The sequence below is a fragment of the Ceratotherium simum genome, chromosome 17, assembly GCF_057802395.1.
Source record: "Ceratotherium simum simum isolate JZ-2026a chromosome 17, ASM5780239v1, whole genome shotgun sequence".
In the NCBI taxonomy this organism is placed as follows: domain Eukaryota; kingdom Metazoa; phylum Chordata; class Mammalia; order Perissodactyla; family Rhinocerotidae; genus Ceratotherium; species Ceratotherium simum.
In genome coordinates, this window is record NC_141916.1 from 18,851,618 (window position 1) to 18,879,617 (window position 28,000).

A 28,000-nucleotide genomic window follows, 5' to 3' on the forward strand; every position below is an offset into this window, starting at 1 on the left:
CCCGCCCCGGGACCGCCTCCCCGCGGGTTCCGTTGGCTGTGGCGGCAGCTGAGGCTGTGGCGGCAGTGGCCGCAGGGCGGGCGTAAGATGGCGACAGCGGTGGCGGGAGCCCTGGGCCTGCTGTGGGGTTGGCTGTGGAGCGAACGCTTCTGGCTGCCCCAGAACGTGAGCTGGGCTGATCTCGAGGGCCCGGCCGACGGCTCCGGCTACCCGCGGGCCCGGCACATCCTCTCGGTGTTCCCGCTGGCGGCGGGCATATTCTTCGTGAGGCGGCTCTTCGAGCGGTGAGAGCCCCCGAGCGAGCGGCGCGGAGGCCCGGGGGCGCGGGCGGGGGGCGCCTCGTGGGGGGAGGCCGAGCACCGGAAGCAGACCTGCTGGGAACGCCCGGAAGCAGGGGCTGGGGGAGCCCGGGCCGCAGCGCGGATGCTCGGAGGGTGGCCGCGGTGGTCGTGGAGCCTAGGTGAACACAGGGAGTGGGCAAGTGAAAGACAGAGTCGAGGGGGACGCTGGGCCCATTCAACTTTAGATCCCGGAGGTCGCTTGGGGGGTCTCAGAGGCCTCCTCCCAACCTCCATGGAGTCTACAGACGAGGAAGCGGGTTGAGTGTGAGCTGCGGCCAAGACCCGATGAAAGGAACAAGAAAGGGCCACTGGAACCAGGGCTAGTTGGGGCCATGGAAGCTGAAGGGTCCACGCAAGACCCAGACGTTCCAAGATGTTCTAATTCCGGGTTCATGGGAATCTAAGGTTTGCGAGGGCTCTGTAGTTTCTGAGGGTTGAGGGGAACAAGATTAGTTAGGCCCTAAGCTTGGTTTGTGGGCTCACGGAGGTTTGTTTGTGTATGTATATGTATGTCAATAAAATTCTGCCAGAGCCCGTAGGAGAGTAGAAATCCGGTTGGGGTAGGGTGTGGTGGAGCCTGAGGCTTCCAAAGTATGGAAAAGTTGTCAGATGAGTTGCAGAACAAGCCTTGGAGGCCTGAGAGGGAAGGAGGAATGGTCATCCTGAAGGGATGGAGAGCCACAAGGCTTATTAGAGGACAGCTGTATTGGGCCAGCATCTAAGTGAGTTTAGTGGAACACAGCATACTTTGTGGGACCATGTGTTGTTGGTAAAAGTGATTTCACCTTTCTTTGAGTGGGTGGTTGTATATGCTGTCCGAGATAAAGATATCCAGTGAGGACTTGATGTGGTGATTTTATAACGTGGACTTACACCTGTGGGTGATTTTGATCAAGTCTACTCAGACTTCAGGGAAAGACTTCTTTCCGCATAGTTCTCAGGTAATGAGGATGGTGCTTTGATATCTTCTGTTCATTTGGCCTTTATATAGAGCAGGAATGCCCCTTCTAGGATGGGAGTATATTGCAGATAAAATAATATGTTACTCTCTGAAAAATTAGGATTGTCAGTTTTGGATTACTTCTTTGATTTACCTACTATTTCTGACACAATCTTTCAAAAATATTTGTTGTATGTAGCTAGCTTGTCATTCATCCATTTATCCTTAGTGTTTGTATATTGTCATCAAAGTGCTCTGCCAGATGTTCAAGTGCAAAAATAAAGATGCTTTTAACTGAAGCAAATGAAACCTGAAGATCTAAATGCCTTTTCTGGGTCCTTTGGAACTTAGTGGTGCAGTTTTTAAGTGTAGTCATTGTATTAAGTATTCCGGGGGGTGGAGGCACAAACCACTTGTCTCTCTTAGGGGTAACCTAGATCCAGGTACTTTCCACCTTACCATCTGTATGTGAGGGCTGAAAAAAGAGAAAGACAATGTAATGACTAAAAAGGAAAATACACAATTCAGGACAGAAAAAAAAGTTCATTGTCCTAGGAAAATATTCTCTGCTTATCATATAAATATATACCAATATGGAAATTTCTCCACATTAGTGGTAAGAGGAAATAGCCCTTTGCTTATAAACACTCATTTTATATAAACTTACATATATCTTCAGATTTCCAGAGTTCTCCCAGATGGCTGAAGACTTACATATCCCCTGGCAGAGCCACTGGAAAAGATCCTTTACCTGTGGGAATTCTATCTGAATGTTTCTATGGTGCTCCAGTGTCGGGGGGAGTGGGGGTGGATGGGAACACTGAGCTGAAAGCATTCTAGTATATTTCTTGGCTAGTAAGGACAGGTACCTTCTTCATCTCATGTTTGATTTTAGGATTGTTTAACCCTAGAAGCAGTCTTGCTATTTTGTTTCTCTTTAAGACCTGATACCTTAGTTAGCTATAGAATTGACTGCTGGATTACCAGTTGCTCTCTTACTGTGCTAGTCTTGCATAAAGGTAATAGAAGCCACTCTTAGAGTATAGTAAAAGACATATCAGAAATATACATAGTTAGTCATCTTTCCTACATTTTCTCATTTCTCAGATCCCACCTACTTATTTTCTAGAAGCAATTCATGTAGTAATCATGGACTGTAAGAGCTACAACCCTAACCTCCTTTTACAGACAGTAAACTAAGGCTTAGAAACATCCTGCAGCTTTTCAGAGGTTGCATACTCACCTGGGGAAGAAGGCAGAACCAAGATCCATATCATTTTCCCCAGCCTCACGCTCTTTCCACTGTGTGATGTGGCCATCTTTCCTTAACCCCCTTTCAAGGGTTAAGACTTAACCTCCTATTCCCAGTATTCTAGGTTTTGGAGAACAAATCCATGCTCATATTATTTTTGGTTATTTAATATAATGTGTTTGACTTGAATAGTCCTTTTTTTTGTTTCAAATTGTTCTGCATATTTTAAGGTCTTACACTATGCCCCTTGATGAATTATCTCTGTTTGTATTGTTTTAAGGATCTCCCAAAGAGCATATAGAGAGTTTACAATTTGGTCTTACTTTCTCTTCCTTCTTATCAGCTACACTGAGCATTTATTTTTTAAGTTCCCACATGCCCTCGAAAACTGCAGCCTCACGTGATAGGGATGATTTGAAAAGCCACCTGACCATAAAAAAAGTATTTAGCTAACTATTTTGCTAAAGAACTGCAGGTGGGAGATTATTTCCTACCAAAGAACAGAGGCTTTCTTCTGTGGGCCGCTGCTGACTGGTTGCATTGTAGAGGCCTGGACCTTGCAAAATGCTTCAGGTGTAGCCTGTGGTCAATAAATACTTATCGAATGTTTGAGAGGGGTTCTTCCTCATCTACTCAGATGCTCAGAGGAGTAATCAGAATCTAGATCTTCAACCTGAAATAGATCTTTGGCTTGATAGAGACAAATCTATAATTCTTTTGTTTCTGTTAAATTTCACTATACTATATTTACATGTGCATCTTTCTACAGCTTCTCTCTCTCTTTCTCCTGCCCCCCGCCCCCCGTACATAAATTCATGCTACCTGTACCTGTGCAGAGTACCCTGTACCCTATCAAAAGAGAGAGAAGAAACTCTTCCACCTGTTTTTGTTTTGTTTTTTTGCTGAGGAAGATTCACCCTGAGCTAACATCTGTGCCAGTCTTCCTCTGTTTTGTCTGTGGGTCACCGCCACAGCATGGCCACCAACGAGTGGTGTAGGTCCGCGCCTGGGAACCAAACCCAGACCGCCGAAGCAGAACGTGCCAAACTTAACCACTAGGCCACGGGGCCGGCCCCTCTTCCACCTGTTTTTTGAAACTTCTTTTAATATTATGTTGATGATTGAGATTTGAGAGAAAGAGTGGTCCAAGCTAGGTCTGCTATGTCTTACTTAAATTGGATCTTAAAATTGTTTGAAATTTAATATCTAGTCCCTTGAGCACTTGTTCCTTGGGATTGAGTAGGAGCTTGAGACTTAATATTGACACTGTCAGAGCTATATAGGCTCATTTTTTTGAATATAGTATTGCAATACAAGCTTTATGTTGCCAGAAGAAGATTATTTTGTGAATTACACAGGAGCTAGATTAGATCTGTCTCTGCTGCTCATTCATTATTCCAATCCCCTCTTCTCTCTTGTCACTTCCAAGGCAACCTTATTGGGATGTCTAAAGAGCCTTCTCAATACCCTTCTCTCTCACTGGGGACTGAACAGACTCACTTGCTGGCTTGTCATGTAACTGACAACAAGAGTAGTGACTCATTTTTTTGGTGCACATTTCTTAACCACTCATTTCATCTCCTCTTGTAAGCCTTGCTACCTCTGCTGCATTTTGCCTTTTTTTCCTGTGCTCCCCCACTTCCGCTGTCTAAGCGGAGGAAGAACTTCTTTCCTCTTCATGAGAGACCTGCTGCTGTCCTCCCAGATCCATGTCATGTCACAGCATTGTGACCCAGTATTAGTAGGTCCTCCTGACGGGAGAGAGGCTTTGGGAAGAATGGGCATAGCTGCTGACTAGGCTGTAAGGGAGACTACCCATTTCACTGCATCGCTAAAGGTATTCTGTTGAGCATTGTTGAATTGTAAATCACAGAATGAAATCAAGTTTGCAGATCCAGCAGAGCGAGATTGAAAAAGATGGTCACATGGCCTTGCCCTTAACTAAGAATCTACCTCTTAATAAGCTCCAGATGGTCAGAAGCCTTATGTGTCGCTCCTCTCTCTGGGAAAACTTTCCCCAGCCCTTCTGCACAGTGGGTGTTGATGCTCTGCAGACAACTCTGAATACTGTCATGCCTGAGGTTAGGTTCCTGGCTTATCCCTGGAGACAATATTTTCCTCACTGAAAAGAAACATGTCAGATATTTTTGCTTTAGCCACTTCCTGATTCAGAAAACTAGGATCTCCTAGATGGGTAAAGAAGAAATGAATGAAGAGGAGGCAGCAAGTGAAATCTGTACCCTCCTTATAGAGTGGGAAGGGGGAAATATACCTATTTTGGCTTCCTCTCCAGAGGTATTTTTGGGCAGATAAAAGCTGCCTTCTAGAGAATTCACTGAGTTTTGGGCTTTTTTTGCTTGAAGCCACTCCTGCTTTATGTCTGGGAAAGTTAATTAAAGTGTTACTGCAAAAGGAGTTAACCATAATCACTTATAACTAAAAAAAAAAATCTCAAGTGTTTTCCTAGCTACGAAGGCAGTTTTCCCAGATATGAAGAAGAATCGTCTCCGAATTATCTAGAACTGTGCTGTCCAGGACAGTAGCCACTAGCTGGTACCAGTAGCTACTAGCTTTTGGGGATTTCAAATGTGACTGGTCAGAATTGAGGTGTGTTCTAAGTGTAAAATACACACCAGTTTTTGAGGACTTGGTGCAGGGAAAAAAAAGAATGTAATATATATCAATTTTTAACATTGATTATGTTTTGACATGATGGTATTTTAGATATGTCAGGTTAAACAAAGTATATTATCAAAATTAATTTCACCTGTTTCTTTTTTAATGTGGCTATTAGAAATTTTAAAATTACATATGGCTCACATTCTCTTTCTTTTGAGCAGTGCTGATGATAGTGATTCAAACAAATATTAATAACCAAGAAGAGAATTTGAAGGTAAATTCACATTTGATTCAGCTTTTTAGGACCAGAAAGGGATCGGTCCTAAGTATATTGGACCATGCTTTAAACAACAGATCTTTCTAAAATAAATTGTAGTAAAAATGGGATTTTTAAAATGTAAATAATTCCCTGAATGATTTAAATTACTAGTTATAGTCTGTTTTGAGTAATCTTCGATTAACAGTGTCTTCTAGCCAAGCATTGCTCTGTAGTTTTGCTTTTCTGCATATATCTTCTCAGTCTAGTAGTTAATGTTCTGTAAACAAACAAGTTTGTCAAGTAGTTCAATGTCCATGGGGTGCTGCACAGCCCTGATAAGGCGTTGAGAATAATCGTGCTGTCATATCGCTTCTCAAAATTATGGAGTTTCTTAAAAAGGGTATTTCTTGTAGTCTTTAGCTTTTGGGTTGTGTCAGCATTTGTAAGAAGTCTCCATTATAGGCACAGAGGGTCTGAAACTAAGTCAGATTAGTGTGGTTCTGTTTAATTCTTCTTGGGGAAATCTCCAGTTATAGACTGAAAGTGGTTAACTTGAATTTCTACTGCTTCTCCAGAAGTCAATGACCTTCTCCTACATGGAGCTGGTAGATTATCTGATGACCCAGGAGGATAGGTGGCACATTTCCTTGAAATACTTCACCTTTTAGTTGAGAATTAAATTTTTATTCATTTGTTCATCTGTTCATTCTATAACAATTATTTATTGAGAGCTTAGTGTATGCTAGATACCAAACTCTACGTGCCAAAGATAAAAAGGTGAATAAGTCATAGTGTCTATCCTCAGGAAGAGAGCAAGAAAATCAGTGGTTAAAATACAATGTAATAAATGTATGCACAAGGTTAAGTTATGGGAGTCTGGAAGAGGTGGATTCAGTTCCTTTCAACAGTTGTCTAAAATATAGCATTGATGTCTCACTAACAAACACTTGTTGCTTGGACTATGAAGGATGGTAAAAATTTCTTGAGGAAGAGTTTTTTGTTAACCTTTTTCTCTAATCCACCTCTTATTTGGCACATGTGCATTTGTGTGTTTCTACTTTAAGCAAATGTTTTGAGTTGTATAATCATTCATCCATTGAAAAAAGATAAAATGTTTAATGAAAGAAATATATGTATGTAGTAGTTGGAAAAGGGAGGAATCCTTAAACAATGAGAGTCTCAGGGACTCCCACCTGTTCTCCAACCACACGTCGAGAACTGCTGCTCTACAGCAAGGAAAATATTCACTAGCTACTATACAATAAAACTACAACTTAGTCTTAAATTAGTTTGTGTCTGTCTGAAGCATTTTAACATACTCACAAACTCTAAGTAATTTTTATTATCTCCAGACTTATTTCCCTTATAATGTTAAAATGTAAGCAGGATGCTGATCCTTCTTTCTCATCACAGTACCTAGTAGGTTCATCAAATTGCAGAGGTATTTGATGTAGAGGTATTTTCACTTAGTCCTATAATCCTATAAGGACTAAGTGAAAATAGCTTTGCTGCAAGTTGGAGAAGGAGTGAAGGATAGTCTGGTATAAATCCACAGTGTGTGCCTTGTCGTGGTTTAGGATAGTATGTGTCATAGAGGTCCTTTTCTTTTTAGTCTGTTGCTGCTTTAAGAGCAAATTTGCCAATTTAAAAAAATAGTCCTCAAAAGAAACTGCAAAGATTACTTAAGCACAGACCATGCAAGAAGGTTGGATTTGGTGATATAGGTGTCCTTGGAAAGTGCAGTACCTTGTATACACATATGTGTATACATATGTGTACAACACATTTGCTTGTACATAGCAAACCCCATCCTCCTAAGAATTTACTCAGAAAAATACACTGATATGGATGTATATGTATAGAGAATAGACAAAATAATGTATGGTTGGGAGTCACCAGCACATAAATGAATAGTATTAGTATAATTTAGTAATTGTTAAACTTTTTGTTCTCAGCATTCTTTTTCACTCTTAAAAATTATTGAGGATCCCAAGGAGCTTTTGTTTATGTGGGTTACATATACCTACCAATTTTTCTGTATTTAAAGTTAAAATTGAGAAATTTAAGAAATGTAGTTGTTAGTTCATTAAAAACCTAATATATGTTAACATAAATAACATGTTTTTGAAAAATAATTATTTTCCAAAATAAAAAATATTTAGTGAGAAGAACAGCATTGATTTTACATTTTTGTGTATCTCGTTAATGTCTGGCTTAATAGAATACAGCCAGATTCTCCTCGCTGGCTTCTGCATTCATTCTCTTGTGATATGTTGTTTTGCTTGAAGTATATAAATAAAAGCCAGCCTCACACAGATTATGTCATTGGAAAGGAGAAGTATTTTTTCTTTGAAACTCAACAAGTAGTAGTTTCTTAAAGGTTGGTTGTATTGTGGAATCTGAAACTTTATCAATGAGTTTTTCATTCTCTCTTGTTAAAATCCACTGGTATTCTTGCACTTTGAATGGATATCATTTATGGGTCATTTGAAAAATACTGGCTCATTGAGTTATACAGATCTGTAAATTGTCAATACGTTTTATTATGCAATATTAAAATTCACATTAGTTAATCTCATCAGAAAAGTCTTGAAGTATTGGGAAGTTGTCAAGCTCAAAGGCAGATATAAATTCTCTAAAATTCTAATTTTCACTTGAAAGCTTGAATTTTATCATTGGCAACAGTGTTTGTTTTTTTAAGTCACAGGCTTATTTCATTCATTTTCAAGAAAATGTTTCCTAAATACCCAGATCTGAATAACCTTACTTCGCCTGTCAGTCATTCTTTCAGATAAAAATGGTGTTCTATGAAAAAAGTGATTTAGTTCAGCACACAACTCACAATCAAACAAGGGCATTTCCTTGAGACAACCATATACTTTGGTATGCAGCAAAAGTGCTTTCTGTATATTTCCCATTTTATCACAGAATACTTTTTAAAAATGTACTCAAGGGTTGAAATTTAATAAAATTAATCATTTGCATTGTTTCATCAAGGACATTCTTAAGTGAAACTGGCTTTTTTTTTTTTTTTTTTTTTAAACTAAGAGGACATAGCAAGGAAGAATACAGTAACTTCTACTACAATTTGGTGCCACTGCCTTGATTTGTGCTTATTAGGTGGCATAAGTTTTACCCACCATTGCTTTGCACCATTGTTGCAAATATCAACAGAGTAACAAAGGCAAATGATGTCTTAATATTATTATGAAAATAGTGTTGACTTTATGGGCCCCCAGAGAGTGTCTCAGGGACTCTTTGGGATCTACAGATCATACTTTGAGACCCTCTGCTGTAATTGAATGAGATCACCCAGGGTGAGTGTGTAGAGTAAAAAAGAACCTGCATAGAACCTTGAGGAAATACCATGTTTTAGGAAAAGGGAGAGGAAAAAGAAACCCAAAAGGAGATAAGAGGTATGGCAGCCATACAGTATTTGATAATATCAATAGTTAGCATTTAATAAGTACTTACTTTGTCCCAGGCACTGTTCTAAGTGCTAAACATTGAACCTTCATAGTAACTTTATGAGATAGTTAGATACTTTTGTTATCTTTATTTTACAGATGAGAAAACTGTAGCATAGAGAAAGTTAGGTAGCTTGTCCAAGGTGACGCTACTAACAGTGCATACCAAGAAGTCTAGTTCTACTGCCAGAGAGAGAGAGGGAGAAAACTAGAACAAGTATGGCAGTTTGGAAGCTAAGAGAAGGAGGGCATGGTCGATAATGTAAAATGGTGCTGGGTGGTCAGGCAAGATACAGGACTGAAAAGCATCCATTTGATTTCACAATGAGGAGATCATTGACGATTTTGGCAAGAGCAGCTTCAGTGGAGTGTAGAGACAGAAGCCAGAGAGAGGGAGGAGGGTTGAGGAATGAGTAGGAGTTAAAAGAGAAGTCACGAGGAGAGAAGTTTTTCAAGAACTTGTAGTTATGAGGTGGGAGAGAGCCAGAGGATGCCAGGAACAGGGAGAGTTGGTTTTTGAAATTATTATTTATTATTATTATTTTTTTATTGTGGTAACATTGGTTTATAACATTATGTACATTTCAGGTGTACATCATTATATTTTGATTTCTGTGTGGACTATATCGTGTTCACCACCCAAAGACTAATTACCATCTGTCACCTTACACATCTGCCCTTTTACTCCTTTCGCCCTCTCCCCTCCCCCTTTCTCTGGTAATCACCAATCTAATCTCTATATGTGTTGGTTGTTGTTTTTATCTTCCACTTATGAATGAAATTATACAGTATTTGACTTTCTCCATCTGACTTATTTCACTTAGCATAATACCCTCAAGGTCCATCCATATTGTTGCAAATGGCAAGATTTCATCTTTTTTTTTTATGGCTGAGTAGTATTCCATTGTGTATATATACCACATCTTCTTTATCCATTCATCCTTTGATGGGCGCTTAGGTTGTTTCCAAGTGTTGGCTATTGTGACTAATGCTGCAATATGCTGCAATGAACGTTGGGGTGCAAATATCTTTTCGACTTAGTGATTTCATGTTCTTTGGATAAATACCCAGAAGTGGAATAGCTGGGTAGTTCTATTCTTAATTTTTTGAGGAATCTGCATACTATTTTCCACAGTGGCCTGCACCAGTTTACAGTCCTACCAGCAATGTATGAGGGGTTCTCTTTTCTCCACATCCTCTCCAACACTTGTTATTTCTTGTCTTGTTAATTATAGCCATTCTGACGGTATGACGTGGTATCTCATTGTAGTTTTGATTTGCATTTCCCTAATAATTAGTGATACTGAACATCTTTTCATGTGCCCCTGTTGGCCATCTGTATATCGTCTTTGGAAAAAGGTCTGTTCATATCCTCTGCCTATTTATTTATTTATTTTCTGTGAGGAAGATTAGCCCTGAGCTAATATCTGTTGTCAATCCTCTTTTTGCTGAGGAAAACTGGCCCGGGGCTAACATCCGTGCCCATCTTCCTCTACTTTACATGGGACGCCACCACAGCATAGCTTGACAAGCAGTGCATAGGTCCGCACCCAGAATCCGAACCCGCAAACCCCGGGCCACTGAAGCAGAGCACGCAAACTTAACCACTATGCCACCAGGCCGGCCCCCTCTGCCCATTTTTTGATCCGGTTGTTTGTTTTTCTGTTGTTGAGTTGTATGAGTTCTTTATATATTTTGATATTAACCCCTTATCAGATATATGATATGCAAATATCTTCCCCAATTTGTAGGTTGTCTTTTTGTTTTGTTGATGGTTTCCTTTGCTATGCAGAAGCTTTTTAGTTTGATGTAGTCCCATTTGTTTATTTATTTTGTTTCCCTTGCCTGGTGACATGGTATTCAAAAAGATACTGCTAAGACTGGTGTTGAAGAGCCTACTGCCTATGTTTTCTTCTAGGAGTTTTATGGTTTCAGGTCTTACATTCAAGTCTTTCATCCATTTCGAGTTAATTTTTGTGTATGGTATAAGATAATGGTCTACTTTCATTCTTTTGCATGTGGCTGTCCAGTGTTCCCCACATCATTCGTTGAAGAGAATTTTCCTTTCTCCATTGTGTGTTCTTGGCTCCCTCATTGAAAATGAGCTGTCCATAGATGTGTGGGTTTATTTCTGATCTCTCAGGAGAGTTGTTTTAAGATGGGAAAAACTTGAGCATGTTTAAGGTCTGATGAGAAGAAACAAGTAGAGAGTGAGGCTGAAGTGAAGAAACAGAAAAAAGGAGGAATAAATAGAATGAAATTTCTTTTCTTTTTTTAAAGATTTATTTATTTATTTTTCCCCCCAAAGCCCCAGTAGATAGTTGTATGTCATTGCTGCACATCCTTCTAGTTGCTGCATGTGGGATGTGGCCTCAGCATGGCCGGAGAAGCCGTGCGTCTGTGCGTGCCCGGGATCTGAACCCTGGCCACCAGCAGCAGAGCGCGCACACTTAACCGCTAAGCCACGGGGCCGGCCCACTAGAATGAAATTTCTGATGAGGAAGAGAATGGATCTAAAACACAAGGATATGACTTTTAAAGATTTTATTTATTTATTTATTTCCCCCCCCAAAGCCCCAGTAGATAGTTGTATGTCATAGCTGCACATCCTTCAAGTTGCTGTATGTGGGACGTGGCCTCAGCATGGCCGGAAAAGCGGTGCGCCGGTGCGCGCCCGGGATCCGAGTCCGGGTGCCAGCAGCGGAGTGCGCGCACTTAACCGCTAAGCCACAGGGCTGGCCCAGGATATGAGTTTTAGATAGAGTGGTTCTGATGCAGGAAGTTGAAGGCATTCCCTTCTCTTCTTAGCCAAGATTCTTTCTTTCTTTCTTTCTTTTTTTTTGTGGAAGATTGGCCCTTTGCTAACATCTGTTGCCAATATTCCACTTTTTTCTTTTTTCTCCCCAAAGCCCCAGTACATAGTTGTGTATTGTAGTTGTAGAGTTGTAGCTCTTCTCTGTGGGACCCTGCCTCAGCATGGCTTGATGAGCAGTGAGTAGGTCCGTGCCCAGGATTCGAACCAGCGAACCCTGGGCAGCCGAAGTGGAATGCATGAATTTAACCACTACGCCACGGGGCTGGCCCGGCCAAGATTCTTTTTCTTTTTTTTGGTGAAGATGATCAGCCCTGAGCTAACATCCATGCCAATCCTCCTCTTTTTTTGCTGAGGAAGACTGGCCCTGGGCTAACATCCGTGCCCATCTTCCTCCACTTTATATGGGACGCTGCCACAGCATGGCCTAACAAGTAGTGCATCGGTGCGCGCCTGAGATCCGAACCCGGCGGCACGCGCACTTAACTGCTACACCACGGGGCCGGCCCTGGGCCAAGATTCTTGAGTCTTTGCTATTTCCACTTCTTTCATCCTCCTCCTTATAGCTTTCTAGTGCTTTAATTCGCTACTATCTTTTAGAGTCTCCATTTTACTGGAATTTCTTTGGTTAAGGTTACCATAGATCTCCAAATTGCTAAGTCCAGTGGAGACTAAAATCCTTCTCTTATTGATCTCTGCCTCATTTGATATGACTCCACCTCTAGCCTTCCTGTCTCCTAAATTCACCTTTTATGCGGATATTTCCCAGAATTCTGACCTTGGTTCTCTTTTCAGTTTATATTGCTTTCTTATCCACCCCCACAGTTTTAGCTACCACCTATATGCTCTCGCTCTTTTTCTGTCTTTTTCTTTCTCAGATGTGTGTGTGTGTGTGTGTGTGTGTGTGTATGTGTATGTGTATCCGTATCCTACTTAAGCCCCTTTTCCAAGTTTATTTGCCCACTAGACAGTTCCATTTCAGTGTCCCATGGGTACTTCAAATTCAGCATACGCACAACTCATCTGTCACTCCTAAATTTGCATTTCTTATCTTATTCTCTACTTGTTTGAGGCCCCATGATCAACCTAGTTTCCCAAGACAGAAATATGGAAGGCACACTTGACTCTTCCTTTTCTTTTGCCTCCTACATATCTAATCAGTCACTAAATCCTATCAATTTTACATCCTTGGTATCTTTTGAATCCATCCGTTCCTTTCCATTTCTATAGCCTTAGCTCAGTGCTTTATCACTTATAGCATGGATTTTTTACAAGAGCCTGTAGCTGATGATCATGCTCCTTGTTTAATATACAGATCCATTCATCTCTTCTCTGCCCCTGGCCTACAGCCTTTCAATGACTCTCCATCAACTATAGGATAAAGTTCAAGCTTAGCATAACATAAAGGCACCTGTGATCTAGCCCCTACCTACCTGTGGAGTTTTTTCGCCTGTCAGTGCCGCTACCCCCACCCCCACTTTGTACGTTACACAGTTCTCTAAGCATACTTTGTTTCTTATCTCTCTGCTGTTCCCTCTCCCTGAATGTCCTTTCTTTTACTTTTTCCTTCTCTTTCCACCCTCAGAAGCCACTCAAATTTTTAATGTGATTGGTTTATTAAGAATTGAGTTGTAAAGGGAAAGGACTTTCTGAATCTGTTTCCTGTGGGACTCTGCCTTTGCCTCTTGGAGGTACATATGTCTCGGGGGAGAATTTTCAAATGCTGCTTGTGTACCTAAGGATTAAATTCTCTACACAGACTTTATTTGGCCCTAAGAATCTTTATTTAAACATCTCAGCTATCTTCTTTACTTGTGTGTGTGTGTGTGTGTGTGTGTGTGTGTGTGTGTACACGGTGGGGAGCATTCAGGTTCAGGTGATTTAGTTACTCAATATTCTTCACCTAATAATACACCATCCTCAGTCTGTATACCACCTTTCCCTTTTTATTGTATTTTTCCCTTCTTCATCCCATTCCTTATTTTACCTTCTTTGATCGTTTTCTTTTTTATATAAAAATTTTGACTACTTTATATTTTTCCAGAAATTGATCTAAGCCAGTGCTTTCCAACCAGGTCATGTTGCTGCAAATGTCGAAAATAATATTTGCATTGCACAGTAGGGTATATGAGGCCAAAGGCTACATACAGACTTAAGGGTTTCTGGTTACCCCAGATCTCATGGACCACCCTGAGAGCTAAGAGCAATATCCCAGCATAAGTATAGCCCATTTATGTTACTTGCCATGATACCCCAGTTGAGGCTTGATCTAGACTTTCAAATTTCTTTGTATATAGTTCATATCTGTCAATGATGTTGCAATGGATCACGAAGATAGAATTGTTAGTATAGCTCCTGTCTTTAGTATGAAAAAGCAAAGCAGTAATTCATTTTAATTAACCCAGGCTTAGGTCAGCTGCTGCTATGTATCTGAGGGCAGGAAAAGGGCAGAATGAAATGATCTCTACAAAGCAGGACAGAAATATTACAATCAGGTTGGGTCACTAGACTCATGTTCCTGGACTGGCATGTGGAAGGGAATAGCTTACCATTATAGACCACTGCCTACTTATTCAGACCTACAGGCAAAGGAAAGTCTGGTCTTACAAATTATTTTAATACTTGAGCGACAAATTTATCCTGGAGAGGATAGAAAATCACAAAATAAGTTTGATTTCTCAATGTTATCCAGCACAGCCGTTTTCAAACTATGTCAGGAAGACTTTACACTCTTAAAAATTATCAAGGACCCCAAAGAGTTTTTGTTTATATGGATAATATCTATCAATATGTACTGTTTTAGAAATTAAAATGGAAAAATGTTAATGTATTTATTAATTCATTTATAAATAACAATAAATTGATTACTTGGTAATATAATTAACATTTTATGAAAAATAACTTTTCCAAAATAAAAAAAATGTGAGAATAGCATTATTTTACATTTTTGCAAGTCTCTTTAATATCTGGCAGCTGTATTCTCATGTCAGGATCTGCATTCAGTCTATTGTGATATGTCATGTAACTTGTGGAAAATTCCACCACACACCCATGAGAGAATAAGAGAGAAAATAATTATTACGAAGTTATAGAATTATTTTGAGAATAGTTTTGACCTTGCAGGCCTCCTGAAAGGATCTCTCACACCCCTGGGAGTTTCCAGGGCATGCTTTGAGAAATGCTGATCTAGCAGAAAGGATGAATGCTAGACTCTTTGTCTGGAGTTTGACCAACCGAAATACCTAAGTTATTTTAAATGCCAGGTGAATGATATGGAATAGATACATGATTAAGTCTGAACTTTCTCAAAGTTCTGGTTTAAAATAATTTCACCTTCTTCATTAAGGTAATTCATTAAGTACATAAATGAATCTATGTTTAATTTTTTATCACAGGAAAAATTCTTTTTCAACCATAAGTCCTTATTTTTGGTTTTATGTTTCATGTTATAGCACAAAATAGGTGCCCAATAAATATTTGTCAAATAAATTTTCTTAGGGTCTGTACAGCTAGAACAGACTGGATGCCAGTAGCTTTATGTCTTTCATTGAACTCTGAACTAATGAGTGCAGGATGTGAGTTAATGATAACTCTAGGATATTAAGTCTGCTCTGAGGTCCAGATAATAAAAAAATTATCTTCGCTTCACCCAGGGGAGCAGAGTACAAACCTATCCCTGTTGTATGAAAGAGGATTTCTTGCTCTTCTTGCCTTCTGCCGGAGGTGCCATCTGGGGATACTCAGACTGAACTATCTGTTTCTAATAAAAATAATAATTGCTGCCTTTTAATGAATATTTACTAAGTGTTAGGTGCAGGCTAGGCATGCATCATGTCATTTCATCTTTAAAATAACCCTGTGAAGTAGATATTATTATCCCCATTCTATAGGTGAGTAACTTCCACAAAGTCTCTTAGCGGGCAAAATCTAACTCCAGGACCTTTAATCACCTGACTGCTTCTGGATTGAGGAAGAGTCCTGGATCAGGGGTAAGAGTAGGAATTGGAGAGGCTGTTTTTGTTTTTGGATATACCTCTTCATACAGGTAATATAGATGAGAGGAGACAGGGAGAGATGATTCAGTGCCTTTGTCTCTGATATGGCACCAACTCAACAGCAAAGAATGATTGCCTTAATTACTCTTCTGGATGCTGATCAATCCTGGTTTCAAACTGAGCTCTAATAGAACAATGGTGGGATTTGCTTGAACTGTCACTTGTCAGTTACTGAGCAACTACTGAGCACAGAACGTTGGTGAATACAAAACTGGTATTCTCTGTGTATTCTCTGTTTACAAGGAGTTTAAACATGAGTGGGGGGTAAAATATTTGTACACAGAATAATATACCAGCAAATATAAATTAAAGTATCTATTAGCATTGGCCTTTGAATGAAACTCTTTTGTACCTCCTGTGTAAAAGAGAGAGGAGAAGGGGTTACAGATGTGGCTAACTTTGTGCTCTGAATAAATGTTTCCCCATGGCTCAGGAACTTGGGTGATAAGGGTAAAAGAAGTTTTCATAGAGGAAGATAATAAACAAAGTTTCTTATTCTCAGTCCTTCCCTAAGAGATAAATTCTGGATCCAAATGCAGATCAAGAAAATAGGTCAAGAGCACTTCATCTTATGCTCCCACAGTCATAGTTTCATCTTGTGACTCCCTAAGATGTTAGGAGAGTTGAAACTGGTTTTGACTTATCCTGAAAGTGACTACATAGAGCTCTTCCTAGAGCCGATTCTCACAAAAATCTATGGTTGTGGACAAGAGGGAGATCTTTGTTGAAGAACCAGGGACTAGTTCCTCAATTTTCAAAGATCTAAAAGTTAGAAATTAATTACAATCAATGATAACAACATGAAATCTTAGATATAGGGAAAAAATCTTAGAAATCATCTCATATAACTGCTTCTTTTAGATGATGAAATCAAGACCCAAGCGTTAAGTGACTTGACCAAGCATATATGATTTAGTGGTAGATCTGGGACTAGAATTGAGTTACTAATAGATAATTTCTTTCTTACCCTTCCTAGTTTCCTGATTTCTATCTTCAGGACTCCTGAATGTTCTAAGTATTTCCATAATCTTTTGATTAGGCAGAAAGATGACCACAACCCAAGATATTTGTATTTAGGAAGAGCTCAGTCTCAGTTCTCCTTTCCCTCCAATTAAGATCTTGATCTTTTGCTGTAAGGAAAACTACCATTTATTAGGCACCTCCCTTGTGCCAGGGTCTTCATATATATTATCTCACTGAATACTTGTAAGATTGTTGTAAAGTAGACCAGTGCTTCTAACATTTTAGTGGGCATATAAATCACCTGGGGATCTTGTTAATGCACATTCTGATTTTGCAGGTCTGGGATGGGGTTTGAGATTCTGCATTTCTAAAAAGCTTCCAGAAAAAGCCAATAATGCTGTTGATCTGTGGCCCTTATATTGAGTAGCAAAGATGTTGATATTATGTTCATCTTATAGATGAAAAAACTGAGGCTTACAGAGATTAAATAAATTGCCCAAGTTCATACAGGCAGTAAATGGTAGACTAGTGATTTGATCTAAGTCTTTCTGACTCTACAGCTCAAGATGTGATATGAGAAGCCAGGGAAAAATGGAAAGAGAGCTTATATTCCAATATTTCTTAAACAGGTCACTTCTCAAGTGAGTCGATGGCAGAATTCAGGACTAAATCAAAAAGTCCTGCCTCCTGGCCAAGTGTTTCCCCTTTTCTCTCTCATCAGTCCCCTAATCAGGATCTTTCCTTCATGCTTAGCAAACCATATTTAGAATTGGCTTTTGGGTTTTCTCTATTACAGATTTATTGCCAAACCCTGTGCACGCCATGTTGGCATCCTGGACAGTGGTCCTTATCAGACCCAACCCAATGCCATCCTTGAAAAAGTGTTCATATCTATTACTAAGGTAAGTGGGCAAAGAAACAGAGAGGAGATTTCATGTGAGGGATTGCCCTCATAGAGCAGGGGAGGATAGAGAGCAAGTATCTCCAAGAGTAAGGATAGGATGGGGTGATCTTTCACATTTGGGTAGTCCATACAGCTATAAGGAGAACTTTATCCCCTCAGGGAATACCTTTGGGCCAGGATCCCTTAAATAAGTCATACAATTGAGTTTTAAGTCTAGCAGCCACCACCACCCCTCTTCCCCCACACACATCATATCTTGATTGTGTTTTTCCCTGCTCCAGCTTCTGTGATTACCTAGTTACATAATTAAGATGGGCACAGTACTGAATGTAGTTTGGGTTTGTAATGTCTTTTTTTGCTCATCTTGGGCTGAAGGGAGAAGACCAAACAAGGATGTGTATAGGTGAGTGGCAAAGGTCTGTAATGTGTGAAATGGGACTTGTTTTCTTTTTGTGAGGAAGATCGGCCCTGAGCTAACATCTGCCAATCCTCCTCTTTTTTTGCTGAGGAAGACTGGCCCTGGGCTAACATCCATGCCCATCTTCCTCCACTTTATATGGGACGCCGCCACAGCATGGCTTGCCAAGCAGTGCGTTGGTGTGCGCCCGGGATCCGAACCAGCAAACCCCGGGCCAGCACAGTGGAGTGCGCGCACTTAACCACTTGCGCCACTGGGCCAGCCCTGGAAATGGGACTTTTTACTAAAAATGACTTTTGGGATGAAACGTGGAAAGATAAACATCCCTTAATCTGCTGTAGTTATCACCTCTTTGCCACTCAGCTAGTCAAAAGGATTTAATAAAAGGTTTGAAGAGAAAGGGATGTTCTGACTCTGGTCATACATCTACAGTATCCTGATGAGAAAAGGCTGGAGGGCCTGTCAAAGCAACTGGACTGGGATGTCCGAAAAATCCAGTGCTGGTTTCGCCATCGGAGGAATCAGGACAAGCCCCCAACGCTCACTAAATTCTGTGAAAGCATGTAGGTGTGCAGAGGGAGGTGGGGAGTGAGGAGAAGAGTGGGGTATGACTGCACTGAAGTTTTCTTTTTGGAAATCACTTCTCTTATTAGGACAGCAGTCAATGGATTTGGAGGGCTAACTCAGTTTATTATAGGCGGGAAAGAAGAGAACTGGAAGACTGGTCACCCTTAGTTTCTTGGACATGCTTGCTGCTAAGCTAGATGTAGTTCCATTTTGCTCCCCTGTCCCAAGTAGATTGGGAGTGAATTCCTGTAACTGCACTTATGTAGGTAGATGTGTACACCCTTGTACACCTTGATAGAGATAGTACCAGCTTGCTCTAAATTGACATTTTGGTGGGAAGCATCCCTTTTCTGGACATACTATACCTCATTTTACTGGGTTCTTACTAATTATTCTCTGGAAACAGAGCACTGTATTGATCATTGTCATGCAAAAAGAAAATATTAGGAACTACCATTAGGGAATCTGATATGGAAGAAAAGATTAAAACCAGTAGACACTTGTGGAAATCTATTTTAAATAGAGGCTGGAAGGTATCTCTGTCTTTGGCTTTTTAGGTAACAGTATTTGTCTTTATTCTGGGAACTTATCCTGTTTCTCACCAAACTGTCTTATCCCCAGATCTGCTATCTTGACTTCCCTGGCCTCAAAGACTTTCTTTTGAGTGGATATTCATCTAACCTCTACTCTTTGCCCACCCAGGTGGAGATTCACTTTTTATTTATGTATATTCTGCTACGGAATTAGATTTCTCTGGTCGGTGAGTCTAAACTTCCTCTGGTCCTCTGTTGAGTTCTAATCATGCTGACATCTCTAGAGATAAGAGATACCTTTAGATGTTTATTTTTCCCTTTTTTTCCTCTCTCTTTGTGATGCCTATAGCCCAAGTTTATATGCTAAATAGATTGTCTTCTGGCTGGGGCCTGACTTCAGTAGCCTCATAACTCTACTGTTTCTTCGCTAAATAATACTGATAATATCAGTGTTAATTAAATCAGCATAGTACATGATGGTTTGCAAAGCACTTGACAAAAATCCTGTTCTTCCAAGGACGAGACAGATACAGAAGTGGAATCAGTAACCCTTTAAAGTGGGAGAAACAGGTATTATTCCCACTTTCCAGTTAATTGTCAGAATCAAAGAAGAATTTCAGGCTTTTTGATTACTGATTTCATGTTTTTTTCCACTGTATTTTCCTCTAAATGATATAATTGAGACTTCAAAATACATGAAGCAAAACGTAGCAGAACTGAAGGAAGAGAATAGACAAATACACAATCATAGTTGGAGATTTTAATACTCTTCTCTCATTAGTGATTTTTTTGTCTAGTGATTTAGTCAATTAATGATGTAGAAGATTTGAATAACACAATCAATCAATTTGACCTAATTGATTGACATTTATAGAACCCTATACCAACAGCTGAAGAATATATATAATTTTCAAGTGTACATGGAACATCAATTAAAACAGACCATATGCTAGACCACAAAATGTCTCAGTAAATTTTAAAATATTAAAATTTTACAAAATGTGTTCTCTGACCATAATGAAATTAAATTAGAAATCAATAATAATAGGATATCTAGCAAATATTTGGAAGTTAAACAGCTCTTCTAAATAACCCATAATGAAACAAGAAATCACAAGAGAAATTAGAAAATATTTTGAATTAAATGATGCTGAAAATACAACATAGCAAAATTTGTGGGATGCAGCTGAAATATCCTTAGAGGGAAATTTATAACTTTAAATGTTTATATCAGAAAAGAAGAAAGCTTTAAAATCAGTGAGCTAAGTTTCCACTTTAAGATCTGGAAAAAGAAGAGCAAAGTAAACCCAAAGTAAGTTAAAGGAAAGAAATAATAAAAAGTAAGCAGAAATAAATAGGCATTAGACAAACAACAGGAAAAATTAATAAAGCCAGAAGTTGGTTCTTTGAAAGGTTTAATTAAAATTGATAAATCCCTAAAAGAAAAAGAGAGAAAACAAATTATCAATATCAGGAAGAAAAGGAGGTTATCACTACAGATCCCTTGTAGACATTGAAAGGATAATAAGATAATATTATGAACAATTTAATAGTAATAAATTCAACAACTTAAATGAAATGGACAAATTCCTTAAAGGACATAATTGAAACTGCATTAGAGATGATTGCTGTTGATTTTTGACTCTTCAGCATGGGGATCTCTCTCAGTTATCAAATGGAACTGTTGCCTTCCTGCCTCCCTATTTCCTATATCCCAAGTGACAGTGTTTCCAAAAATTATCCTAGAACTCTCCCTGCTCTTATTTACCTCAAAGCATGGTTTTTCTATTTGTAATAACACTTTTTGTTCTAGAAGAAAAATATAGCTATTTATTGACTCTTTAAGGATCCCTAAATTCTGTCAAGGGTGGTGCCTTTTTCCTTCCCATCTCTCTTTTGCGCCTAGCCTAGAGAGAAGGGGATTATATAGGTAAGCCAGGAGAGAATCCTGAAGGCTGACTTGGATTGTCTTTCTTTTTTCTCTTAGTCACCTTGGTTCTGGGACACCAGACAGTGCTGGCATAGCTATCCATACCAGGTAGGATTGGAACCCTTTCAAGACAGGGGCCTTGTGTGGGTGTGTAAGGTGGGGTGGGGGAGAGTGCATTGCCAGTCGCAGGGCCAATGGTATGTTTCCTTGGTATTCTTGAGGGATTAGGGGCTGAGTCTCTTTGCGTCCTATATTCAAGGTATCTATTTCTGGGGCCCCCACAGTGGTGAAACATAGTGATCTTTTTGTTCCACGTTCCCCATTGTATTCATCCTAATTGAGCTGGAAAGAAAAGCAGCTTCCTGGCACTTAATGAGGTGCTTTCTGGTTCAGGCATCCCTTTTGAATCAAGGATAACTTGGAATCCCCTCAAGAGCATCTTGCTTCTAATCTATACTAGAAAAATGTCAGGGAGCTGCTAACAGAGAGGAAGAAGGGAAGGCCTCAGTATATTAATCCCCTGAAGAGCATCAACTGCCCAGAATTCTAGGCACACTGATTTGATTGTGCTATAGTATGTTTAACCTTATCTGATCTCTATAAGATGAGAGCTGAAGATATATATGTGGAAGGGCAGAGGGAAGAGGTTTAAGTCTCCACACCAATCCAAAGTCTGTTAGCTATTGCAGATCTTGGGGGATAATAGGGAGGAAGGATGTCTAATATTGGTCCTCCAAGACAAAGAAAATTGTAGAAATGGAATGAATCTCTGACTAGCTAGTACTCTAACTACCTCTTTTTTTCTTCCAGTCTCTGACAAGTGGGCTTTATTACTATTATATCATGGAATTGGCCTTCTATTGGTCTCTTATGTTTTCTCAGTTTACAGACATTAAAAGAAAGGTAAGGACATTGGTTCCTTCAACTCCCTAACTTATTGCGTTCTCCTTTCTAGCAGCTACATTACTGCTATTTGTGAGGGATTCTCTGCCCTGATAGGATCACAAAAGAGGGAGAAAGTAGGTTTGCTGGGACTATTAGCTCTTTGTCATGTTCTCAGAAATGAGACCTGACTAATGATGAGGTATATTTGAGACATTCAGAGCAGCCAGGATGAGAACAGTTAATCAGCTAAGAAGCATCCAGTTTTCCTTATTTTTCTCCAAGGTTCTTACATGTATAAAGCTCAGGAAACTAATCAGAATTTAGGGATAGCAAGGCCTGATCCAGAAAAAGGCCTGATTCCAGAAAAGCTGGATCTGGCTTTGTTTGGCATTAGGGACCCTTGTTCTCTCTCTGCTCTCCCTTCTTGGTGACCCCAATTCTCAAAGCATGTCAACTAGAAGGGGTTTTAGATAATTTAGTTTACCCTTTTCTTGCTATTTTTTAGGAAACAAAGATTCAGAGAAATGAGTTGACTTGCCCACATAGTGACAAAGTTGGAAATGACTTACGTTTTTTATAAGCAGACAGAAAGGACAGAATCTTCACCTTTTATTGTTGTCCACCTGACATAATATGGTTCCAGCAGCTCTAACCCTAATCCCTAATCTGTTACTATCTCATGGTTATCTTTGGTAAGGAAAACCAGGGTTAGCATTTATGGGAATGGATTGAAACTAATCTGGGTTATTAGTTGTTGTGTAACCTAGAAGCTTGATACTTAGTTCAGATGCCTTTCCCTCTCCTGTGGTCAGGAGACACAGGTCCCCTTATAAAATTTTATTTTAACACATGACACATATAAAAAGGTTTGTAATATATTTGTAAGTTTTAAAACATACTAGAATGTGTACTTTTGAACCTATTCCCAGCTCAAGAATTAGAACATACCATTGTATCTGTGGGGAGAGAGCACAGACTTTTCATTCTTGTTTCTCTGACCCAAATTCACCTGTCTTCTCCCACTCTCTGTCCTTCACTGGGCTGAGTATTTATTAGATGTGTCTGATAACTCAGGTATTCAGAGATTTCTCCAGGTCTAACCTTGGCATTTGAACCCAGGAGGAAATTACAGCTTTAAATCAAAGCAGGAAGTATTTGCAGTAAGATGGATTGTTTAGCATTTCTCTGAAACTTTTTGGAACAGTTTGGCTTTGCCCCTCCACAAACCTCTCCTTTCTGTTAGGTCCCTTTGGTTGAAATTTCCTTCATCAAAGTAGAAGACTCTTAGAATCTCAGGGATATCTAAGGCTTATATGTCTGACTACCACCTGGGAAATTATTCCCAAGTATCAGCTCAGCATTCATGCTCCACATATTCTGCAACTATCAAAGAAAATTGATCTTTTCTGTGCTTTGAGCTATATTAACGTAGATTATGGGTCAGTCACTAATGTAGAGAGTTTGGGATTAAATGCTAGGGAGCTCCCTAAAACAGAATGAAACCTCTAAGGGGTGGCATAAGATCCTCAGAGAACAGTGCAGGGCATTGAGTTGGATAGCATCTCTGTGGCCTTGCCTTGACCTGCCTCTTCTATTTCCATTCTGTCCTAGGACTTCCTGATTATGTTCGTGCATCACTTGGCTACCATTGGGCTCATCACCTTCTCCTACATCAACAACATGGTTCGAGTGGGAACTCTGGTCATGTGTCTACATGATGCCTCAGACTTCTTGCTGGAGGTAAGACCCTGACCCCTCTTTCCTTATTATACCTTTCTTTCTCTCCTCTTCTTCCTATGTGAGAACTGGCTATCTCCGCAACTTAATTCTTATCTTCCTTTCTCCAGGCAGCCAAGCTGGCCAATTATGCCAAGTATCAGCGCCTCTGTGACACCCTTTTTGTGATCTTCGGTGCTGTTTTTGTGGCCACTCGTCTAGGAATCTATCCATTCTGGTAAGTGTTAGGGCTGTGGAGCTATGATACGTAGGTAGCTAATGATATCTTTTGCCAATTTAGGGAACAGACCACCAAGATCCCTATTGCTTGCTTTTTCCCTGGCCTAACCTGACCCTTTATGGACTCTCACAGGACCTCAGTTCCCATGCACGATATTTCTAGTGAGGTGTGATCCAGACTCAGAGAATCCAACTCACTTGGCTCTGGCTTTCCTGACTCATTCTCAGGAACAGTCTGCATTTTATGCCTGAGTAATTCCTTTCCCTTCTTTTGCACTGATTACAAAATTCTCAGGCTCTTCTTGCTTATTTTCCTGCTCTGTACCCTCTTCCTTCCCCACCCTAACCAGCATACACACACTGTCACTTCTACACTCGCTACTTTATAGCACAAAGCGAATGACTCTGTGGGTTGGAGATTCTTCTTAGTCTGAGGGAATCTTCTACCAACTATCCTATATGTGCCTAAGGAGCTGAGTAATTCCTAGGATTATGATCCTGTTGCCATCCCAATTTCGTGAAATTCTGCATATTTGAAGCAATTAATAATATGACTTACTCCATCAGTCCTTAAGATTTATGTATCTTCACCTGTCCCTAAAGATAGAAAACTCTGTAGGCCCCTTTTCTTTATTCTTTTCTCACTGTGGATGAATATCCTTGGAACTTCAACTGATAGAAGATAGAGGGAGGAAACACACAGGGTTCTGCTTCCCAGGAAACTCAGCTTCATCCCTGTCTGCCTGGCTTTGACTCTAGAATCTGACCATTGGCCTCCCTCTTCTAGGGTTCTGAACACGACGCTCTTTGAGAGTTGGGAGATGATCGGGCCCTATGCCTCCTGGTGGTTCTTCAATGGGCTTCTCCTGATCCTACAGGTTCTGCACGTCATCTGGTCCTACCTAATTGTGCGCATTGCTTTCAAAGCCTTGATCCGAGGAAAGGTGAGGGTGAAAGACGGCTTCTTTCTTTGGGGCTGGGTGGGAAGATACGTATTACTCAATAGACCTCTCTGTCTAGCCTAGTGAGCCCCGTCTACACAAGCAGACCCAGCAGAAAGCCTAGGGCTCCAAAGTTTTCACCTTTTTTATAAGTTTGAGTGTTTAGCCTTTTAAAACATGGCTTAGATGCAAAAGGAAGGATCTGCCTTCTTCCTGTCCCTTAGGAATATCTGTTGTTAAATAATGAACAGGATTAAGTTTGGAGATGCCCCCAACCATTTCCTACCCCTTACCTACCTACTTCAATGGATTTCATATTTTTGTTTTTAATGTGGGAGCCTTTTTTCAAAGGAAATCATATGCAGAGCTCCAAGATATAAACTGTATAAAAGCAGAGATGTTAGATTGCCTAGGAGTGGTGTGGTAGTTCACAAGCTACCCCAAGATGACCACACTGTGATGTTCAAGATATGGTTTATGCAAGGGACTAAGTACCAGCCTTACCCGACTGTTGTATGAGGCAAGGGTCCTCAGTGAGATGGGTATTTAGGGTTTCAAATGCCCATCTTATGCCAAGAGCCCAAAAGCACAAAGAAAGGTGTCATTTATGATAAAACTCATAACTGAATTTTCCAAGTTCTGAAACAGTCAGGCTTTGATTAGCCCAAGGGCTGGGGATTCAGCCCTCAGTAAGACAGAGTCCCAAGGGGAAGGGGTTCTACTAGAGAGGACACTGACTCTAGGACAAAGGGATGGAATGTTACTCAGGCATATATGATCTCTGTGTCACTGTTCCTTATGGCTGCAGTTGGTTTCAGAACTTGCTCAGTGTGCCTGTGCATCTTGCTGTAGCTACTGGACATCTCTTTTCTCCCCTGCTTTTCTTTCCTGACCAGGTAACCTATCCAGGAAGGATTAGACCCAGACTCTGTACTCTCCACTCTTTTCTCACCTCCTTCCTTTTTTCTATGCCTGGTGGGAGCTGGACAGTTTCATCTCTTGCATGTAAGTGTACTGTGCTTCTAGTATTCCGTGAAGCATGTCTGTCTGAATGTGTTTCCCTTCCTTCCTGCTTTCCTTTCTGTTCCCTGTGTTGTCTCAGAATGTGCTCTCTCTCCTGACTTTGTGGGGCCATTGTTGACTGGAGCTGAAGTTGGCAGATTCTTTTTCCTAAATTGAGGCAAGACTATTCTGTTTTTCCTTTCCTTTTTTATTATCTTTTTCCCCTTTTTGAGCCTCCCTTTACCTCAAATCTAGACACACTCTGCCCTCTGGTGGAAATTTCCTAAAGATCAGGTAGTTAGTTATCTGGATTCAGAGGTCAATAGCTATAGAACCTTACAGTTAACCAAAGCAAGTGGCCCACTCCTTGGCAACAGCAATTGTAGTTTTGTTTCCTTTTTCACTCCCTTCTCGCCTTTACTTTTTTTAAAAAAAACACACATTTATTATCCTTCAGTTCTGGAGATCAGAAGTCTGACATAGGTCTCACTGGATTTTTCTCCTTTACTTTAGGGTCCATGGTAGAGAGTTTGAAATACTTTGCTTGATATGCAGGATAGTTAAGATTGGGAGACACTGCTCTAATCCAAACTTTTCATTTGAAAATACAAAACAAAAAAACTGAGGTTAAGAGGTAAAGATTCACAGGTAGTAGCATGATTAGGGCTGGGATTCTTTTCCCACTGACTGCCAATCTGCTTTTCTTTTCACCATGTGTATCTTGGGGATGCCGAAGTTGCATAAGAGAAGTGATCTTGCTACTGGAGAAATGGTGTTGTGGGGTAGTGATAGTTGACCCCATGAAGAGTAGAACTACTGAAAAAGGCCCAGTTGTGGATCAGCTTTCTTTGGCAATAAAGCAAAACTTAAGATAACCAGTATGAACTGCAGTGGCCACAACCATCAGCAGATAGAAGCAGTGATGACAGCCATATGTATTGTGTGTCCTTTTCTATTTTTTGAGGTGAAAGAGGGAAAAGGGTGTCTGGAGTTTCCCTCAAATCTAACCTCAGTGAATGATTTCAGCTTTCTTAGGCTGCTCCTGAAAGATATACCCCTCTACCAAAGCAACTTATTCCATAGAGAACAGAATCAGAGAGGATGAGAAAGAAAGCAGACAAAGGATATTCACAACAGTAGCCATGGTCCAGATAATATTTTGAGTCAGGTGCCACCAGAAAGTAGGCCAGATTGGGAATAGTACCCAAAGATGGGCTCTGTGGGCTCAGTCTGTCTTATGATTCCAGAAAAGTTCTGTCCTCACCTTTCCTACCTTGGGCCCCATCCCACCCAGGTATCTAAGGATGATCGCAGTGATGTGGAGAGCAGCTCAGAGGAAGAAGATGTGACCACCAGCACAAAAAGCCCCTGCAGCAGTAACTCCAGCAATGGTGCCAATCGGGTGAATGGTCACATGGGAGGCAGCTACTGGGCTGAAGAGTAAGGCAGTTGGTATGGGGACTTCAGCACACGTGGACTTGTAGGGCCACTGGCAGCCTACTCCTCTTGGGCCTCTCCCCATCTACACTTCTGTGACTTTGGGGTCTGCAGGGCACTGAAGAGAATCAAAGAAGCAAATATTTTCACTTTTTAAAAAATTTCTGCCATTTTGTATTTAATAGCCTCCAGGTTCTTTCAGTAATGTTATTTGCTCTGTGTGTGTGTGTTTGTGTGTATTCGTGTGCATATGCATTTGTGCATATGCATGAGTTTCATTGCCTGGGTTGGGGCACAAATCTAGACTGGGGCCACTAGGCCTTGCCTGGTCCCCTTTGAACCCACCTCAATTCCAGATTTGACTACATCTTGAATTATGCTGGCTCCGGACTGTCCCCTCCCTTGTTGCCCATGGCTCCTGAGGCTCTGGCCATCTGAATAGAGCAGCCAAGTTCAGCTCAAAGTTCTGCACTGTTCTTCTTCGGAGCTGGAATATTTCACGTGAAGTTGTATAGAAACAGACAAGCATGGATGGATGGCCAGAATTGCTGTGGTCCCTAGCTAGATCCGCTTCCTACCCTGCTCTTTACTCAATGGTACGCAAGGAGTTGGGGGTGGGAGAGGGTGAGCTTAGGGCTAGAGGACAATGGCCACTGGGTGAGCTGTTAACGGTTTATACTGTTGTTTACTATTCTGTGATTAAAAGTGCTTCAACCCTC

At 40.5% G+C, this 28,000-nt stretch overlaps 1 protein-coding gene across 1 annotated transcript; it reads left to right on the forward strand.

Moving 5' to 3' along the window:
• Positions 1–20: 20 nt before the first annotated feature.
• On the forward strand, positions 21–28,000 carry CERS5 (ceramide synthase 5). The gene is made up of 10 exons (XM_004429008.3): positions 21–284; positions 17,505–17,610; positions 18,463–18,593; positions 19,300–19,357; positions 21,118–21,168; positions 21,871–21,963; positions 23,557–23,685; positions 23,793–23,899; positions 24,689–24,845; positions 27,139–28,000. Exons 1-10 carry the CDS (start codon positions 88–90, stop codon positions 27,286–27,288), a joined length of 1,179 nt encoding a protein of 392 aa, XP_004429065.1. The 5' UTR covers positions 21–87; the 3' UTR covers positions 27,289–28,000.

What these genes read in the sequence shown, in the direction of transcription:
- CERS5 (XM_004429008.3), top strand. Translation starts at nt 88, where the DNA reads ATGGCGACAGCGGTGGCGGGAGCCCTGGGCCTGCTGTGGGGTTGGCTG. An exon ending in TTACAGACATTAAAAGAAAG is followed by an intron (nt 21,964 to 23,556) that starts GTAAGGACATTG and finishes ATTCTGTCCTAG; the next exon opens with GACTTCCTGATTATGTTCGT. An exon ending in AAGCCTTGATCCGAGGAAAG is followed by an intron (nt 24,846 to 27,138) that starts GTGAGGGTGAAA and finishes CATCCCACCCAG; the next exon opens with GTATCTAAGGATGATCGCAG.